Source organism: Mirounga leonina, unplaced genomic scaffold (assembly GCF_011800145.1).
Source record: "Mirounga leonina isolate KUSES-001 unplaced genomic scaffold, KU_Mleo_1.0 Mir_171, whole genome shotgun sequence".
NCBI classification, from domain to species: domain Eukaryota; kingdom Metazoa; phylum Chordata; class Mammalia; order Carnivora; family Phocidae; genus Mirounga; species Mirounga leonina.
Genome location: NW_023270436.1, coordinates 9442263 through 9462363, shown reverse-complemented (window position 1 = coordinate 9462363; position 20101 = coordinate 9442263). Strand labels below are relative to the sequence as shown.

Below are 20101 nucleotides of genomic sequence, written 5' to 3'. Positions count from 1 at the left end.
TTCTGAACCAGAAATCTACTTGTGTTTTTTGTTTATCTAATGATTTTTTAATAAAGATTTTATTTATTTATTTGATAGAGAGAGACACAGCGGGAGAGGGAGAAGCAGGCTTTCCACCGAGCAGAGAGCCCGACACGGGGCTCCATCCCAGGACCCTGGGATCATGTCCTGAGCTGAAGGCAGATGTTTAACGACTGAGCCACTCACCTGCCCCTGTTTATCTAATGATCTAAGCAAAGTGGTTAGAGCCTACCTCCAATTTAACAGTTTCCCACCAGAACCTACCTCTATTTAACGATGTCCCTTCTTCTACTCCACACTATGGTGAATAAATGAATCGTATATTAACCTCATATGAATAAATGAATCACATATTTAAATCACTAAATCACTGAACCTATGCAAATGATCCAATTTATGTTATCAATAAATATTTGTAGAGTGTATGAAAGTATAGTTAGATGAAAGATAAATGGTTATATAAATGAAATGTTCTTCCTTCTGCTTTCTCCTTACCATAGTCTTTGTCCAAATTTCACCAGTTCTTCCGAATATTGTTCAAATGATAGGCAGTGTGTATTTTTTTGTATGCAGATAATTTGAGATTCTGGTATTCAGGCCATGTTTCCTACTATGTTATAAGCTCCTGGAAGTCTGGGTCTGTCTCTTATTTGTATCTTCTGTGGCACAATGCTTTATACAGAGTGGTTATATAAACATAAGTATATTAAATGAATCATGTAAGTTAATATATTTCTGGTGGGAGTTTTTGGTACAGAATATTTCAGATGTTACTATTAAATATGAGATATTAACAACACCTTCTCTTCACAGCTTTTCTTGGTATTATTAAAAATTTATTGATTGCTTTAATATGCAGTCTCTCTTTTCCATCCCAGGCTTTTGTCCCTAAATGGGGCAAGTTTTAAGCAGACCTCCTTACTTATTTTTCTCTCCCTTTTTTCTGTTCCACTTCTGTCTTGCAGCTCTATTTATCTTTTCACCATTCTCTCTATTTTTTATTATTCCTGTCTCTTCCTCTTCTTACAATTCTTAACGCTTTTTAGAACTTTGTTTCCTTGTCACCTGCTCTTTCTATTTTTGTTCTTTCTGCTTGGCTTTCTCCTCCACTTGTCCCCACCTTCTTTCCTTGTCCTCAAGATACAGGGCAGTATTGGTAGGGAGGGGCCCAGCTGGACTAGGGGTGGAGCCACTTGTTCAGTGCTTCAAGATTCAGAACCTGAGAAGGATTGGGCTGTTTAAGCAGAGCTGGGGCTGAAGTCCCTATGGCCTTCCTGCTCGAGGCTAGCATTCTGGAGGACAATTGGGACTTGGTGAGATTATAAATTGTCTCTTTCTTTTTGCTCCACCTTTTTTCCTCCTTGTTCTGTATTTTTCACTCGCAGTATCTCTTTACTACTTCTTCCTGTTTCTTTATTGCTTACTATTCTATTTTTTCTCTAGCTCTCAGCCGAATATATATAGTATTTGTTTACCTTTCCTTTTACCCATTCTTTTCACACATCTGTCTATTCTCTCTCAAAATTTAACTTTTCCTGTGTCGTCTTAATTTTATTCTTTCCTTTTTAAATCTTCTCATCCAACTCTCTTTTCATTTAGTCATTTTCTGTCCACCTCTCTGTTCTTTTTATCTTACTGTTTCCAGAGATGGAGCATAAGAGAGGACACAAGGAGCCACCTTGCCTTTCCAGAGGCCTTTCTGCTCCTTCTCAGACTTGTAGGGTATTTTGATTAGACACTGAAGACTTTGTGCTCTGCACAGTTAATAAACGGTGAAATTAGAGTAAGGTTGGATATTAAATGTATAAGTTTTAATTTTACTCTCTTGTTTTATTTAGGTTTTTTCTGCAATACAGTGGATACAATTTGTTATGGCTACTCTGAGGTAAATTTATTTAATCTCATGTACTATGACTGTTTAAAGAAGTAGAAGCAAAGCTGTAGAATTCTAAAGTTTTCTGCATTTTCCCCCTGGGTATTTGCTTTTACTCTTTAGGGAGAAATGCTGTTCTTTACCATGTTGATATTTTCTTTTTCTTTCTTTTTTTTTTAAAAGATTTTATTTATTTATTTATTTATTTGAGAGAGAGAGAGAAACAGCATGAGAAGGGAGAGGGTCAGAGGGAGAAGCAGGCTCCCCGCTGAGCCGGGAGCCCGATGTGGGACTCGATCCCAGGACTCCGGGACCATGACCTGAGCCGAAGGCAGTTGCTTAACCAACTGAGCCACCCAGGCGCCCCCATGTTGATATTTTCTGATTAATAAAATGTAACATCAACAATAACAAAAAAACCAGATTGAGGAATGACATCTGAAAATCAAAGGACTTGGGCGCCTGGGTGGCTCAGTTGGTTAAGCGACTGCCTTCGGCTCAGGTCATGATCCTGGAGTCCCTGGATCGAGTCCCGCATCAGGCTCCCTGCTCTGCGGGGAGTCTGCTTCTCCCTCTGGCCCTCCCCCCTCTCATGTGCTCTCTTTCATTCTCTCTCTCTCAAATAAATAGATAAAATCTTTAAAAAAAAATGAAAATCAAAGGACTTGGTCAACAGGATTGATTTGCAAAATCAGTAGGAATGATACAGAGAAGATTAGCATGGCCCCTATGCAAGGATGACACACAAATTCATGAAGCATTCCATATTTTAGAAAAATGTGCAATTTATTTTACATCTATTATATATCAGTAAAGCTATAAAAAATCATTAGGAAAAATGAAGGAGCCCCAATAGTCCTCTTTTAATGATTATCTTTTATCTCTGTCAGTGTTATAGGCTCAAGTTCACTTATTGCCTATGCCATATTCCAGAATATACAGAAATCTCCAGAGGTGAGCAAACTCTTTTTGTGTTGGATTTGAATGTTGAGTGACTTAGCTTTTGAAATAAATAAGAGAAGTGTGACCATAAATAATGGAATAATTCTATGAATTACTTGTAAATTTGTCATTATGATACATTGAGATATTTTAGACAAGTCAATAGGTTTCCCTTTTCTTCTAGGTAATTATTTTAACTATAACTTTGAATACTGAGAGATTGCCTACTAAAAAGTACACTTTTTTGCTATTCATTGATTATTAAAGTTAGGAAACAGTTGTTTGAAGCCTCTAATCACTCTAAGCACAGTATGGTCCTGCCAAGAGGTGAGTTTTCTGATACTGATATCTTGGTAACATTGCTAGTGGGGCTAGGAAATAGCTCAGAGACTTTGTTGTCCAAAAAGTATTAGGTTTGTTGCTCAGGCCTTCTAGGTAAGTACAATTTAATGGTGAAAACAGAGTAAAAATACATCCTATGTAAAATTATTCATACCAAAAAGATCAAGTAAAAAAACTTTCCTTTTATTGAGGTATAATTGACAAACAAAATTTATATATATTTAAGGTGTAAACAAACAAAAAACCTTCCTGATTGAGAGAGGACTAGGAAGAGAGATGTATTTCCTAGCTATGAAAAGATTTTAAGAGAAATGTAACAACTACTTCTCTACCCAGGCCAAATGGCACAAAATTAGACAAAATATAGTTCAGGATGTAAATGGGAGAGCTTTTGTATGTGGAAAATGTGATTGGGTTTTATTAGGCCCACTTTAGTAATCAAAATAGTTCTGTATGTTGAACACTTTCTGAGTTCCAAGTATGCTAGGTGCTTTACAAACTTTATCTTATTGGCTCTCATCACTCTCCCATGAGAAGGATGATATTAGCTCCATTTCACAGATGAGGAAATTGAGGCTCAAAGTCATGAAATAACTTGTTCAAATTTTACAGTAAGTAGCAGAACAGATTTTCAAAAGTCCAACTCTTAACTACAGTCCCCCTTCAAATTAAACACAGTATTTAGTATTTATTGTATTCTAGACAGATGTGCTCAGTGTTTTAAATACATTTTTCATTTAATCCTTAAAACAACTCTGTGAGGAGGATATTATTAATCTCATATTATAGTGAAGAAATGGAATCCTAGTAAGGTTGAGGGACATTCCTAAGGTCTTATTTGTAGCCAGTAAGTTGTTAGAGCTAGAATTTGAGGATAGGATTGTCTTGTTCCAAAGCCTTTCTCCATATATGCTTTTTAAGCCACTGAAATATGATACCTAATGAAGATAGGATTTTGAATTTCAGACATAGACTGTGACTATGTAAGTAAAACTGGAGAGTAGAAGTCTTGGTACTGTTTTGTCATTGCCTGCCAAAGTAATCTTGGACCACATATCTTTCTGTGATTCAGATTTCCCTAATGTTTGTCTCCTTTGCTGAAATTTGAATTCATACATGATTAAGTTAATAAAGTATTAGTTATGTAGTAGAGAGAGCTAAGCAGAGATTCTCAGTCTCTGCATTATTTATCTGTTGGACTGGATGATTATTTGTTATAGGGGGCTGTTTGCACATTAGGATGTTTAGCAGACTTTACCCACTAGATGCTAGAAGCAAACTACCTCCCCCTACCTTTGAGGTTGTAAAAACCAAAATATCTTCAAATATTGCCAGATGTCTCCTGGGGGAGGCAAAATTGCTCCTGGCTGAGAGCCACTGCTCTAAGGTGACTTCTGGCGTGACAACGGGTTAGAGCTTTATAAAGATGTGGGATCTAGTTTCGCCTAGGATGTGACCTTTAGTTTCTCTGGCTTCAGTTCTCATACCTTTCACATAACCAGAGCCTAAAGGACCTTAGCAACCACTAGTTCACTGGTTCCCACACATTCTGTTTTCTTGGTGTAGGAAAAATTCCAATTTTTCCAGGTTAAGAATGTCAACCATCCTCCAGTTTTCCTTTTTCCTCCATCACAGAATTTTTTTTTTTTTTTAAGATTTTATTTACTTATTTGTCAGAGAGAGAGAGCACGAGCAGAGGGAGAAGCAGGCTTCCCGCTGAGCAGGGAGCCCGATGTGGGACTCGATCCTGGGACTCCAGGATCATGACCTGAGCCGAAGGCAGTCGTTTAACCAACTGAGCCACCCAGGCGTCCCTATCAAAGAATATTTTTAACAGCAAAAAACACATGGAAGTAATAATCTGAAAAAGACCAAAATAGTCTATTAAATTAAAAATAAATATGGTAAATTGGAGAAATCCATAGGGAATCTTTGAGGGGACTAGCTGATGAAACAATGACTCAGAGAAGCAAACTGGAGAAGAAAGTGGCCAGACTAGCCATTGTTAAATAACACTCAAGGCAGATACTTTATTACACTTATGTGACTTAATTTGCCCAAGAAGATCACTTTTGATATTCTTTGTAACCTGATTTCATTTGAATAGAAATATTGGGAAGCAGGGTTTTAGAAGAGTATTCCTATGAACCTCACCAGCACAGACTTGGACCCGAACCTCCCCAGGGAAAGCCTTTCACACAATGCACATCCTCCCTGCCCTACCCCTTATCCTGCTCTTGATTTAAATTAGGTACAAATTAGGCATTTTTAAAAAAAGATTTTATTTTTTTTATTTGTCAGAGAGAGAGAGAGCACAAGCAGGGGGTGCGGCAGGCAGAGGGAGAAGCAGGCTCCCTTCTGAACAAGGAACCCAAAGCGGGACTCGAACCCAGGACCCTGGGATCATGACCTGAGCCGAAGGCAGACACTTAACCAACTGAGCCACCCAGACATCCCTATGCATGTTTTTTAAAAAGAGTTTTTGCTTTCATATTTAGGACTATGTCTTAGGCTTTTATGTGTCTGCCTAAGTACTGCACACTGTGCTTGATTGCACTTTCCTTAAACCATGGGCTATACCGAACCTTTCTTTGTATTACATTCAACATAGTATCTTGTGAACATAGGCAGGGTGAAATTTTTCTTGATTTTAGTAGGTACTCGGTTAATTTTTGTTGTTTACTTGATTGACTTTATCTCCTGTTACTAGAACTCATTGTTTTCCAAGCATGAGTGAAGTTATATAAACCTCTTTTTATCCTCCATTTCCCTGCCAAAGACTTTAGGTATGTTTTAGTGGCAAACAGCTCTCTCTTTATAAGGCTATTTATTGAATCAATGACCATAAACAAAATTACATTCTTGCTCACAAAAGTCTCTTGGCTGCCTTTCTCCTCCGGAGTTTATTTTGTGTTCAGTTTTAATTTTTTACCCATTAACAGTTATAAACTTGTGGAAGGTCATGGGCCAGTAGAATCTGTGAATGTGCCATCTGGTTGGAATTTTAGTAGGCTTACCCAGAGCAAAGGCTATATATGCTAAAAATAATAATAATATCTGATATTTATTAAATGTAGTTTAAAATGTTATTTCACTTGTTTTTGTATCTGTTAGCCAAAGCAACTTGACCATTTACCCCTGTTTGCAAGGTATAGCATCTTAGGTTTCCTCTCATTTGGAAGAGGGGAATTAGAAAACTTCCCTTTTGTACAGGTGAGATTAGTTTTTATATTAGGTAGTATGTGGTAATAACCTAAAAAAATTTTTAATTTACTTTTTCTTGTGATATATATCAGATATGGATTAGAAGCATAAAACTTGTATGTACTGCTTAAAGAATGATTATAACTACTATGGACAAGAAATAGAAATTGTCTGTACCAAAATGCTCCTTACTGGTCAACCTACTATGCTCCTTACTGGTCACAAATCTCGTCCTCACTTCTAGAGATAACCACTGTCCCAACTTCTGTGATTATAATTTCTTTGCTTTTATGTACAGTTTTGTCAATGTATGTATCTTTAAACAATTTAGTTCAGCTCATTTTTTAACTTTTTGTAAATGGACTAATATTGTATGTATTTTGTATATAGTTTTGTGATTTGCTGTTTTTTGTCAGTGTTATTTGTAAGATTTATTCATGTTGTGTAAAGCTCTGGTTCATTTCTTTTTCACTGATGTTTAGCATTCTGTATTTTGAACATATCATAATTTATGTATCTGTATTGCTATAAATAATCTTGTCCATGTCTTCTGGTGCACACATGCAAACATTTCTCTAGTGTATTTACCTAATGACAGAATTGCTGTAGGAGAGGCATATCTCCTAGATAATGCCAAACTTTTGCTAAATGGTTGTGCCAGAGGGTATGAAAGGTCTCATTGCTTCATGTTTCCATTAATCCTTGATATTGTCAGACTTTAAAAATTTTTACCATGAATATAGAATTTTTTTTCTCATTGTAGATTTAATTTTTTCATTTCCTTGATTACTAATGATATTGGGCATATTTTCATATGTTTATGACCATTTGGATTTCTTCTTAAGTACCTGTTCACACGTTTTGCCTATTTTTTTCTACTGGGTTTTTTTTAATTGCTTTGTAAGAGTTTTTGTTTGTTTTTATTTTTAATATTGTTTTGATACCGGTCCTTTGTCAGTTTTATGTGTTGCAAATAATCTTCTCCCATTTTGTGGCATGTCTTTTTCTTTATGGTGTCTTTTGACACATTTTTCTTTTTCACTGGTTGAATTTTTCAATTACTTCCTTTTAGAGCCTTTTTGTTTTGTTTAGGAAAAATTTCCCTGGCCAGAAGTTGAAGACATTCTCCTCTATTATCTAAAAAAAATTTTTTATGGTTCTTGCCTTTCACATTTAGTTATTTAAACCAGTTGGAACTCATTTTTGAGTGTGTGAGATAGAAAGTAGGGGTCCACTTTTATTTTTATCCATACAGACCCCCAGTTGTTGCAACATCATATTTTGAAAAGACTATCCTTTCTCTCTTGATCCAGAAAGCCGCCTTATGGGTTGCCTGGCTGGCTCAGTCAGCAGAGCCTGCAACTCTTGATCTCAGGGTTGTGAGTGTGAGTTCCACATTGGGTGTAGAGTTTACTATAATAATAATAACAATAATAGTAAAATGAAAATGTTCAAAAAAAGACATTTCTAGGGGCACCTGGGTGGCTCAGATGGCTTGGGTCATGATCTCAGGGTCCTGGGATTGACCCTCGCGTCGGGCTCCCTGCTCAGCGGGGAGTCTGCTTCTCCTTCTGCCTCTGCTGCTCCCTCTGCTTGTGCTCTCTCTCGAGCTCTCTCTCTCTGTCAAATAAATAAAATCTTTTTTAAAAAGCCACTTCTATCATGTATAAAAAGTTTTTATTTATGCTTAGGTTTGTTTGAGCTCTGATTCTGTTTCATTTGTCTATTTGCTTATTTATCCCTGTGCTAGGACCACAGTATCTGCACTCTAGCTTTATATTAAGTTTTGCTATGTGTAGGACAAGTCTTCTTTTTCCTCTTTCATTAAGAATGTCTTGGTTATCTTTATATTTTGTATTTCTATATCAGATGTAGAGCCAGCTTGTCAACTTCCACAAGAAAATATGTTGAGATACAGTTGATATTGCATTTAATCTATGTATCAGTTTAGGGAGAACCAACATTTTTGTAATCTTAGGTCTTACAATCCATGAGCATAGTATATTTGTTCACTGTAGATCTCTTTTGGTGTCTCTCAATAAACATTTTATAATTTTCTCTGTAGGCTAACCAATACTATTTTTAGAAATGTGGGAGTAGGGAGGCCAAAAGGGGAAGAATACTAGAAAGTGATAAAGAAGGACAAACTTTACTGACGGGGTCAGAAATTGAAAAGCAGCATATACAATTCATACTGATGTTTTTCCTACTCTTGAGTTTTCATTGACAAAATAAGATGAATAAGGTCTGGGGATCTAATGTATAATGTGGTGACTATAGTTGATAACATTGTGTTGTATAATTGAAATTTGCTAAGAGAGTAGAACTTAAGTGTTCTCATCAAAAAAAAAAAAAGTAAATGTGTGTGGTGATGGAGGTGTTAACTTGGGGAAATCCTTTCACAATGCACATGTATATCAAATCATCCCATTGCACACTAAATATCTTACAATTTTTCAATAAAGAAAAGAAAAAGAAAAATGCAAGTTAAACTATATTAAGATTTTAAAAACCTGTTGTTTTTTTTCTTGAGTCCTTAACCATATCCCAAAACTCAGCCGATGATCTCATTTCCTATTGTTGGATGTTGGCTGTGCAACTAGAGCACTTTTAATTTTCTATTTGTGGTGTGTCTCCCATCACAAAATTCCTTATCTGCCCATTTTTTCCTTTGTCCCTATATCTGAGGAAGGAATATGTTTATGAGGAAGAAGTTCCAATGCTAGTCTATCCATGAGTAGTCTGATTCCAGGACAATTGGGATAGTTGCAATTATGTATTCCTGCCTACCTGGAGTATTCCTTTACATTCCCCACAGTCCACCAATGACAGAGACCCCAGAAAAATGGTGGCCCAGGTTTTTACTAGAAAGGTATAACATAAAAATAATTGATTGTTACATTCTCCTAGTTACATCATTTATGAAATGAGGCTCTTGTTGCTTTGACAGATAAGGCCACTCTTTTATCTGAGCTTCTCTGACCTTCTCCTGGGGATATGCTGGCTCACTGAGGCACTTCTTTATGGAACTTCAGCAGCCAATAAGGACATTGTCTGCTATAACTTGCAAGCAGTTGGACAGGTGAGTGGTACTAGACTGTGACTGTATCTTGTAAGACAGGTATACTCAGACCTAAATAGAAAGCAAAGATAATCCATCTTGGTAAGTGGGGCCCTTTTGTTTGTTGTTACACTTTGAAACAATAGCTCTTAATGGTTTTCCATATTAAAAAACACTACTTGTTTATTATAGAAAGGGTGGAAAATTCAGAGAAGCAAAAAGATAATTAAAATCACCCATAATCACCCACAATATTTTATATGTATTATATATCTTTCCAATCTTTTTCTCTGTAGGTATATGCATTTTAAAACAAGTAATTTTTTGTAAATTGCTTTTTTTTTTAACATAGTATGAGTGTATTTCCATGTAATGAAATTGTCTTTAACAACATCTTGCGATTAATGCATGGTTTTTATTAAAAGAATATAATAAGCAGTGGCTTAAATTGGGAAATACTACGTATCATTATGTATGGATTATAGATATTTCACAGATTTTATCAGTAGATTAACCCACACAGTGTCATCTGTATATAATGTTTCTTATATTTCTCAGACTTGCTAGTGAAAAAGTAGAGGTTAAAATGCAATCTGTACTCACTGTTAATGTGTTTCCTTTGAGATTTGTTACTAGTGGAAATATTTCTTTCAGTTTAGTAGGAAAATTATAACATGTAACTGGTGGTATGAAATCCATGTACTAATATAAGTTAACTATCTCATATGAATTTTAGTATCATAGAAACATACTTTATTCAGTCCTCCTAATATCTCATAAATTGAGTAACACTGTATTATTTTCTCAGCTAAGGAAATAACATAGCTTTGGAAGTAAAAAAAGTCTGCATAGAATTCTGAACACAGTTAACTTTGTAACCTTAGGCAAATACTTAATTTCTGAACTTAAGTCTCCTAGTCTGTAAAATGGTCATTAATAATATTTACCTTGTGCTTGGCATAGGTATGATTGTTTCTTTTTTTTACAACTTTATTGAGCTGTACATACAATAAACAACATATATTTATTTATTTAATTTTTAAAATATTTGAGAGAGGGAGAGAACATGAATGGGGGGAGGGCAGAGGAAGAGGGAGAAGCAGAGCCTCCACTGAGCAGGGAGCCCGATGTGGGGCTCAATCACAGGACCCCAAGATCATGACCCAAGCCAAAGGCAGACGCTTAACTGACTGAGCCACCCAGGTGCCCCTACACCACACTATTTAAAGTGTACAATTTTATCTTTTTTAATATATGTATACCCCTATCAAATCATTACCACAATTAAGATAACAAACATTTCTATTTCCATCACCCCACAAAATCATTTCAAGTTTATTTTCCTTTATCTCATGGAGCATATGAATGACAATAGTTGCTTTTAAAAATTTTAGTTGGATATATCCAATATCTGGCTATTTCTAAGTTGGTGTTTGTTGATTGTCTTCTTCCATGATAATGGGTGACAAATTTCTGTTCTTTGTGTGTCAAGTAATTTAGGATCTCATCTTGGACATTGTGAATGCTACGTAGCATAGACTCTGGGTTCTTTTGTAATTCTCTGGAGAATGCTAATGTTTTTGCTTAGCAGACAGTCAACCTGATTAGGTTTAGAATGTGAATTTCTTTTTTAAACAATTTTATTTATTTATTTGAGAGAGAGAGGGGGCAGGAGATGGGGGGGGATCAGAGGGAGAATCAGACTCCCTACTGAGCAGGGAGCCCAATGCGGGACTTGATCCTGGGACTCCAGGATCATGACCTGAGCCAAAGGCAGTCACTTAACCAACAGAACCACCCAGGCACCCTAGAATGTGAATTTCACTTCATCATTTTTAGGTTCAAGTTCTCTAAGCCTAGTTCTCTAAGCCTTAGCTATGCTGGTTTTGGGCTGTCATGTGCATGTATAGTGTAGTGGTTAGGTTGAGACTTATATGGAATCATACACAGAATTAGGACATCTGCTTTTCTTGCTCTGTCACTTTTGGGATTCCACCCACACTTTCCTGCCTGAAGGGGGACATTCTCTGGTTTATGTGGCTTAGAACATAGGTTTCTGTTAGAGTTTTAGGTGCCTTCATTGAGAAGCATCATGACTGGGATGCACACTTGAGGAAAAGCTGTAAGACAGCAAGAGAGAAAAGTTTGGGAAACTCACTTTTGTGCAGTTTCCTTCTCCATATTTGACTCCTTGTTTGATTTTTACTTTTCAGTCTTCAAGTAGTTAATTTTTATATTTTTCCCAGAGTTTTTGTTTGTAATCAATGGGAGGGATGGGCTGAAGAGGGCTAAAAAACATTAGCTTATTTAGTTATATTTATTTGTTTATTATTCATTCATTTATTTATTGAGTGAGAAAGAGCATGTGGATGGGGAGGGTCAGAGGGAGAGAGAATTTTTTTTTTTAAGAGATTTTATTTATTTGAGAGAGAGAGCACAGTGGGGGGGAGGGCAGAGGGAGAGGGAGAAGCAGACTCTCTGTTGAGCAGGGAACTGGACATGGGACTCGATCCCAGGTCCCTGAGATTATGACCTGAACTGAAGGCAGATACTTAACCAACTGAACCTCCCAGGTTCCCTGGAGAGACAATTTTAAGCAGGCTCCATGCTCAGCTCGGAGCCTGATGCAGGGCTCGATCTCATGACCCTGAGATCATGACATGAGCTGAAATCAAGAGTCCATGCTTAACCAACTGAGCCACCTAGACACCCCCAGCTTTATTTTTTTAATTGTGGTAACGTGCATAACATAAAACCATTTTAATCATTAAATTTTTTAAAAATTGTGGTAAAAAACACATAACAAAATTTATCATCTTGACATTTTTAAATGTACAGTTCAGGGGCGCCTGGGTGACTCAGTTTGTTAAGCATCTGCCTTCGGCTCAGGTCATGATCCCGGGGTCCTGGGATCGAGCCCCGTGTCGGGCTCTCTGCTCAGCGGGAGCCTGCTTCTCCCTCTCCCTACCTCTCTCCCTGCTTGTACTCTCTCTCTCTCTCTGTCAAATAAATAAATAAAATCTTAAAAAAAAATCTTTAAATGCACAGTTCAGTGATACTAAGTACATTCATATTATTGTGTAATTATCACCACCATCCATCTCCAGAAATTTTCATCATCCCAAACTGAAACTCTGTATCCAGTGATTCCACTTCTCCCACCAAGCACTACCATTCTTTCTGTCTGTATGAATTTACCACTCTAATTACCTCCTATCAGTGGAATCATACAATATTCATCCTTTTGTGTCTAACTTATTTAACTTAGCTTAATGTATTCAGTGTCCATCCATGTTGTAGCATATGTCAGAATTCCATTCCTTTATAAGGCTGAATAATATTCCTTTGCATGATTATACCACATTTTATTTATTCATTCATCCATTGATGGACCCTTGAGTTACTTCCATCTTTTGGCTATTGTGTATAATGCTGCTTTGAACATGGGTATACAAATACCTGTTTGAGCCCTTACTCTTAATTCTTATGAGTATATATCTAAAAGTGGAATTGCTGGATCAAATGATAATTCTATGTTCAATTTTTTGAGGAACCACCATATTGTTTTCCATAACAGTGGCATCATTTTACAGTTCCACTGCATAAAGTTTCTAATTTCTTCATATCCACATTAACAGTTGTTTTCTGGTTTTGTGTGTGTGTGTGTGTTTTAAATAACTATCCTAATGGAAGTAAAGTGGTATAATGTGGTTTTTGAGTTGTATTTCTTTAAAGATTAGTGGTATTAGTGATGTTAAATATCTTGTTGTGTGCTTGTTGACCATTTGTATATCTTCCTTGAAGAAATGTTTATTCAAGTTCTTTGTCCATTTTTAAATTTGTTGTTGTTGATTTATAGGGGTTCTTTATGTATTATGAATATTAATTCCTTATCAAATACATGATTTATAAATATTTTCTCCCATTCGTTCATAGGTTGCCTTTTCACTCTGTAGATTATGTCTTTTGATGCACAGAAATATTTAATTTTGATGTGGTCCAATACATTGTTTCTTTTGTTACCTGTGCTTTTGATGTTGTATTCAAGAAATCATTGCCAAGTCCAGTGTCATGAAGATTTTCCCCTATGTCTTCTGCTAGAAGTTTTATAGTTTTACTTCTTAGGTTTAAGTCTTTGATCTATTTTAAACTAATTTTTGTATATGGTATAAGGTAAGTGTCCACCTTCATTCATGTGCATGTGGATATTCAGTTTTTTAAATAACATTTGCTAAACAGACTGTCCTTTCCTCACTAAATGATCTTGCCACTCTTGTTTAAAATCATATGACTTATATGTGACATTTTATTCCAGGCTCTTTATTCTGATCCATTAATTCTATATGTCTGTCTTTAATTGTTTTTTTTTTCTTTAATTGTTTTAATTACTGTTACTTTGTACTAAGTTTTGAAACTGGGAAGTGCAAGTCCTCCAACTTGGTTCTTCTTTTTAAAGATTGTTTTGGCAGCCATCAAAAAAAATGAAATCTTGCCATTTGCAATGACGTGGATGTAACTAGAGGGTATTATGCTAAGCGAAATAAGTCAATCGGAGAAAGACAATTATCATATGATCTCACTGATATGTGGAATTTAAGAAACAAGGCAGAGGTTCATAGGGGAAGAGAGGAAAAAATGAAACAAGATGAAACCAGAGAGGGAGACAAACCATAAGAGACTCTTATTTTTTTTTTTTTTTTAGATTTTTTTATTTATTCATTTGAGACACAGATACAGAGAGAGAGAGAGAGAGGGAGAGAGCATGAGCAGGGAGAGAGGCAGAGGGAGAGGGAGAAGCAGGCTCCCCGCTGAGCAGGAAGCCCGATGCGGGGCTTGATCCAGGACACTGGGATCATGACCTGAGCCAAAGGCAGATGCTTAACCATCTGAGCCACCCAGGCGCCCCAGACAAACCATAAGAGACTCTTAATTTTAGGAAACAGAGGATTGCTGGAAGGGAGTGGGGTGGGGGAACGGGGTAACTGGGTGATGGACATTGGGGAGGGTATGCATTGTAAGGAGCACTAGGTATTATATAAGACTGATGAATTGCAGACCTGTACCCCTGAAACAAATAATACATTATATGTTAATTAATTGAATTTAAATTTTTAAAAAAGATTGTTTTAGCCAAAACAATCTCAGGGTCCCTTGAGGTTAGGTATGGATTTTAGGATGTATTCTGCTGTCATTGGATGGAATGTTCTATACATGTTGTTATATCAGGTTGATTGATAGTGACCTTCAAGTCCATTAAATTCTTGCTGATTGGGGCGCCTGGGTGGCTCAGTCGTTAAGCGTCTGCCTTCGGCTCAGGTCATGATCCCAGGGTCCTGGGATCGAGTCCCGCATCGGGCTCCCTGCTCCGCGGGAAGCCTGCTTCTCCCTCTCCCACTCCCCCTGCTTGTGTTCCCTCTCTCGCTGTGTCTCTGTCAAATAAATAAATAAAATCTTCAAAAAAAATTTAAAAAAAAAATTCTTGCTGATTGTCTGTCTACTTATTGTATTCATTAGTGAGAGATAGTGATTTTCCTGATAATAATTGTGGGTTTATCTATTTCCCATTTTAGTTCTATTAGTTTTTGCTTCATGTATTCTGAAGTTCTCTTCTAAGGAGTATACAAATTTAAGATTTTTATATTCTCTTGATTAGATGAACAAGTTGCCATGATGAAATGACCTTTATCCTTGGTAATATTCTTTGCTCTGTAATTTCCTTTTTTTCCTGATATTTATATAGCCATTTCACCTTTTGTTACTGTTTTGTTGTTTCACTTTCAGTTATCATTAGCATGGTATATCTTCTTACCTCCTTGTAAATTTAAATTATTTGTATATTTTTATTTAAAATGCACTTCTTGTAGGCAGCATATATTTAGGTCTTAGTATTTTATCCAGTCCAACAATCTCTGCCTTTTATTTGTGGTTTTTAGGCCACTTACACTTAATTTGTACTATTTTATTTGAATCTATCATTTTGCTCTTTGTTTTCTGTTCTGTTATTTATTCCCTTTTCTTCCTTTTTCTGCCTTCTTTGGCTTAATATACTATTTTTATTATTACCTTTTATCTCCTTTGTTGGCTTATTAGCTAAAACCCTTTGTTGTGTTACTTTAGTGGTTGTGTTACAGGATTCATAGTATACATTTTAACTTATCATAGTTGAAGTGATATCATATCTCTTCACATATAGGGTGAGAATCTTACAATGTAACTTTCATTTCTCCTCTCCTGGCCTTTATGCTATTGTCATGTATTATTTGTATACTGTAAAGCTCACAATATATTTTTATATTTGCTCAAACAGTTAATTATCATTACAGAGATTTAAATAATAAGAAAAAAATCTTTTATACCTTCTATTTCCAGTGTTCTTCATTCTTTTGTGTAGATTCAGATTTTTGTGTGATACCATTTTTCTTCTGCCTGAAGCATACTCTTTAACACATCTTATGTTGTGGGTCTGCTTTTTTATGTTTGAAAATGTCTATTTTGCCTTTGTTTTTGAGAGTATATTTGCTGGGTATAGACTTTCTAGAAAATTTTAGTACTTTAACATATTGCTTCACTGTCTTTTTGCTTGAACTGTTTTCCTTTAAGAAATCTGATACTATATCTTTGTTCCTCTCTGCATCTTTTTTCCTCTGGTTGCTTTTAAGATTTTTCTTTTAAAAATGAATAATTTCGGATGCTTGGATGACTCAGCTGGTTAAGCATCTGCCTCCGGCTCAAGTCATGACCCCAGAGTCCTGGAATCCAGTCCCACATCAGGCTCTTTGCTCAGCGAGGAGCCTGCTTCTCCCTCTGCCTGCCATTCCCCACTGCTTGTGTGTGTGTGCACTCTCTCGCTCGCTCTCTCTGACAAATAAATAAATAAAATCTTTAAAAAATGAATAATTTGATTATGATGGGCCTTGGTGTCATTTTATTCATATTTCTTTTCCTTGGGATAATTTGAGCTTTGTATCTATGAGTTTATAGTTTTCATCAAATTTGGAAAGCTTTTGTCCATTATTTCTTCAAATATGTTTTCTGTTTCCCTTTCCCCCACCACTTGTACTCCTTTCAGGCATCCTATTACCTATATATAATGCTGCTTGAAGCTTTCCCACTGTTCATTGATGCTTTTTCAGTTTTTGGATTCTTTTTTTTTTTTTTGCTTTGTTTTTCATTTTGAATATTTTCTATTATGCTTTCAGATTCATTAGTCATTTCTTCTGCAGTGTCTAATCTGTATATTTACTCTGATCCATTGTAGTTTTCATGTTTAGCAGCTCAAGTAAGGTCTTTAAAAATATCTTCCATGTTTCTACTTATTAAAAATATGGGACAGAATATTATAACTATTTTATTGTCTTTTACTGCTAATTCTAATATCTGTTTCAGTTTTGGGTAGGTTTCAATTGATTGATTATTCTCCTCGTATAGGTCGTGTTTTACTCCCTCTTTGCATCTAATCTTTTATTGGATGTCAGACACTGTGACTTTTATTTTTGGGGTATACTAGATATTTCTGTATACCTATAACCATTATTGAATTTTGTCCTTGGATTTAGATAAATTACTTAAAATAGCTTGAATCTCTCAGATCCTGCTTTTATGATTTTTTAGTTAGTTCTGGAGTGATGCTTAGTCTCAGGCTAATTATTTCTCACAACTGAGCCACAGTCTTCCTGAGTACTCTACCTTATGTCCTTTTGAATTACCAGTTTTTTGAATCTTGGTGGTAGGAACTATTTTTGGCCCTATGTGAACTCTAGATACTGTTCTGTAATACTTTTAGATAGTTCTTTTGGCTTTGGATATTTCCCTTATATACATGCATCAATCAGTACTTGGCTGAATACTCTAGGAAGAGCCTCTGCAAATATCCGGGGTGCTCTGAGCAGCTCTTTCCTCTCCAGCACTCTGTTCTGTGAACTCTAGCAGCCTTTGTCTTCCTGGATTCTCACCTCTATCTCCTCAACTCAGAGTTAGCCAAGCTCTCCTCAGTTTTTTCTTCCTGTACAGTAGCATGGGAACTCTCTTTAGAAAGTAAGCTGAAGTCGGAGTACCTGGGTGGCTCTGTTTGGTTAAGTGGCTAACTCTTGATTTTGGCTCAGCTCATGATCTCAGCATTGTGAGATCAAGCCCCCTATCCGGCTCTATGCTCAGCATGGAGCCTGCTTGAGATTTTCTTCCTCTCCCTCTTCTTCTCCCTCTGCCCTGCACCCCCCCCACGGGCATGCACTCTCTCTCTCTCTCAAATAAATAAATAAATCTTAAAAAAAAAAAAAGTAAGCTGAGGTAGTTCTATGGTTCATCTCATGTTTCCCATGCTTCAGAGATCACTGACTTTGTTATCTGATGTCTAATGTCTTAAAACTGTTGTTTGAAATATTTTGTCTGTCTTTTTTGTTTGTTTGCCAGGAAGGTAAATTGAGTTCTTGTTATTCCATCTTGGCCAGAAGTAGAAATTCATAAGTAAAGCTTGGGACTGAGAATGTGCTCAAAAAACTTCAGCATTTGGATATTCAGGATTAACTTGGAGGTTTTCGGGGAATATATTATTTAAATAATTCTCAATATCTAAGTTTTCTTTAGAATACAAAAATCTATAGACTGTATCAGATTAATGTTTCAGTATTCCCTGTTGTCTTCCCTCCTGATAAACTCTATCAGCTTGGGGCTTTCAGCTCAGGGTTGCCATAAACTGTGATCTGCGGCACAGTCAGACCACTGCTCCTCCAGCAGGGACCCAACAAGCGGCAGATCCGAGGAGACTCACCTTTTTCCCCCGGGAGGAGCGGTGTGGGAGCGCACCACAGGGATCTGCTGGGTTTGGAGACTCCACCCGGGGTCGGGTGCCAGAGATAGAAACGCTCGGTCACAGGCCGGGTGAGCACGGAGTGCGGCCGGAGACTGGGGAGAGGGGAGTGACTGACAGCTTTTCTCTGGGGGCGCACTGAGGAGCGGGGCCCTAGTTCTTGGCCTCCAAAGCTGTACGGAAAGCTTGCAGGGAACAAAATCTCTGGAGAGCAAACCCGAGCAGATTACTTAGCCCGGACTGTGCAGGGGCGGGGCGATTCCGCCTCCGGCAAAGACTTTTGGAAACCACGGCAACAGGCCCCTCCCCCAGAAGATCAGCAAGAACAGCCAGCCAAGACCAAGTTTACCAATCAATGAGAAAGGCAGAACTCCAGTGCTAGGGGAATAATGCACCTAGAATTCATGGCTTTTTTTTTTTTTTAAGATTTATTTATTTATTTATTTGACAGAGAGAGAGAGACAGCGAGAGCAGGAACACAAGCAGGGGGAGTGGGAGAGGGAGAAGCAGGCTTCCTGCCGAGCAGGGAGCCCGATGTGGGACTCGATCCCAGGACCCTGGGATCATGACCTGAGCCGAAGGCAGACGCTTAATGACTGAGCCACCCAGGCGCCCGAATTCAAGGCTTTTTTATCATGATTCTGTAGTCTTTCAAAGTTAAGTTGGTTTTTTTTTTTAACTTTTTTTTTTTTAATTTTTCTTTTTCCCTTTTTCAACCAACATCTTATCAATCCCTTTTTAAAAAAAAAAAAACATTTTTATTTTTCATTTTTAGAGTCATATTCTATCCCTTCATAGTAGTTACCTGTATTTTTGGCATATATATATAAGTTATCCTCTCTTTAAAATTTTGAGATAGTTTCTTCTAACAGATCAAAATATACCCTAAATCTCTAATGTATGGTTTTTTTCCTACTCCCCTGCCTGATCACATTCTCTCCCTTTTTCCCCCCCTTTTTTTTAAATCCTCTTCTTTCTTTTTTCGAACAACTTCTTATCAATTCCTTTTATAAAATTTTTTATAATTTCCATCTTTATAGTCATATTCCATCCTTTCATCATATCAACCCTTATTTTTGTACATATATAAGTTTTTCTTTCTTTAAAATTTTGGGAGGCACTTTATTCTAACAGACCAAAATACACCCAAAATGTAGTGTGTGGCACTGATCTCTATACCAGCCTGATCATATTTGATCACATTCTGTTTTTTTTTGTTTTGTTCTGTTTTTGTTTGTTTTTATCTTTATCTTTTTCTTTTTTTTTGTTTTTTTCTTTTTTCTCTCTTTCCCTTTCTTTTCCCACTGCTTCAGGTCTTTTCTGATTTGTTTAGAGTATATTTTCTGGGAACGTTGTTACCCTGTTAGCATTTCGTTCTCTCATTAATCTATTCTCCTCTGGACAAAATGACAAGACAGAAAAAATCACCTCAACAAAAAGAACAAGAGGTAGTACCAACTGCCAGGGACCTACTCAATACGGACATTAGTACGATGTCAGATCTAGAGGTCAGAATCATCACTTTAAAGATACTAGCTGGGCTTGAAAAAAGCATGGAAGTTATTAGAGAAACCCTTTCTGGAGAAGTAAAAGAACTAAAATCTAACCAAGTCGAAATCAAAAAGGCTATTAATATGGTGCAATCAAATATGGGGGCGCTAACTCCTAGGATAAATGAGGCAGAAGAGAGAATCAGTGATATAAAAGACCAAATGATGGAAAATAAAGAAGCTGAGAAAAAGAGAGATAAACAACTACTGGATCACGAGGGCAGAATTTGAGAGATAAGCGATACCATAAGATGAAACAACATTAGAATAATTGGGATCCCAGAAGAAGAAGAAAGAGAGAG

At 36.6% G+C, this 20101-nt stretch overlaps 1 protein-coding gene and 1 non-coding gene across 2 annotated transcripts in view; both read left to right on the top strand.

Moving 5' to 3' along the window:
• Positions 1-1250: 1250 nt before the first annotated feature.
• TMEM116 (transmembrane protein 116) overlaps positions 1251-20101 on the top strand; it is a 62344-nt gene continuing 43493 nt past the window's right edge. The window contains exons 1-4 of the mRNA XM_035017023.1: positions 1251-1334; positions 1860-1906; positions 2785-2848; positions 9333-9464. Coding sequence (XP_034872914.1) covers positions 1287-1334; positions 1860-1906; positions 2785-2848; positions 9333-9464 — 291 coding nt within the window. The 5' untranslated portion in view covers positions 1251-1286. The remainder of the gene's footprint in view (positions 1335-1859; positions 1907-2784; positions 2849-9332; positions 9465-20101) is intronic.
• LOC118018714 lies at positions 2563-2666 on the top strand. The gene has a single exon (XR_004681464.1). It is a non-coding gene; the product is annotated as a U6 spliceosomal RNA (small nuclear RNA).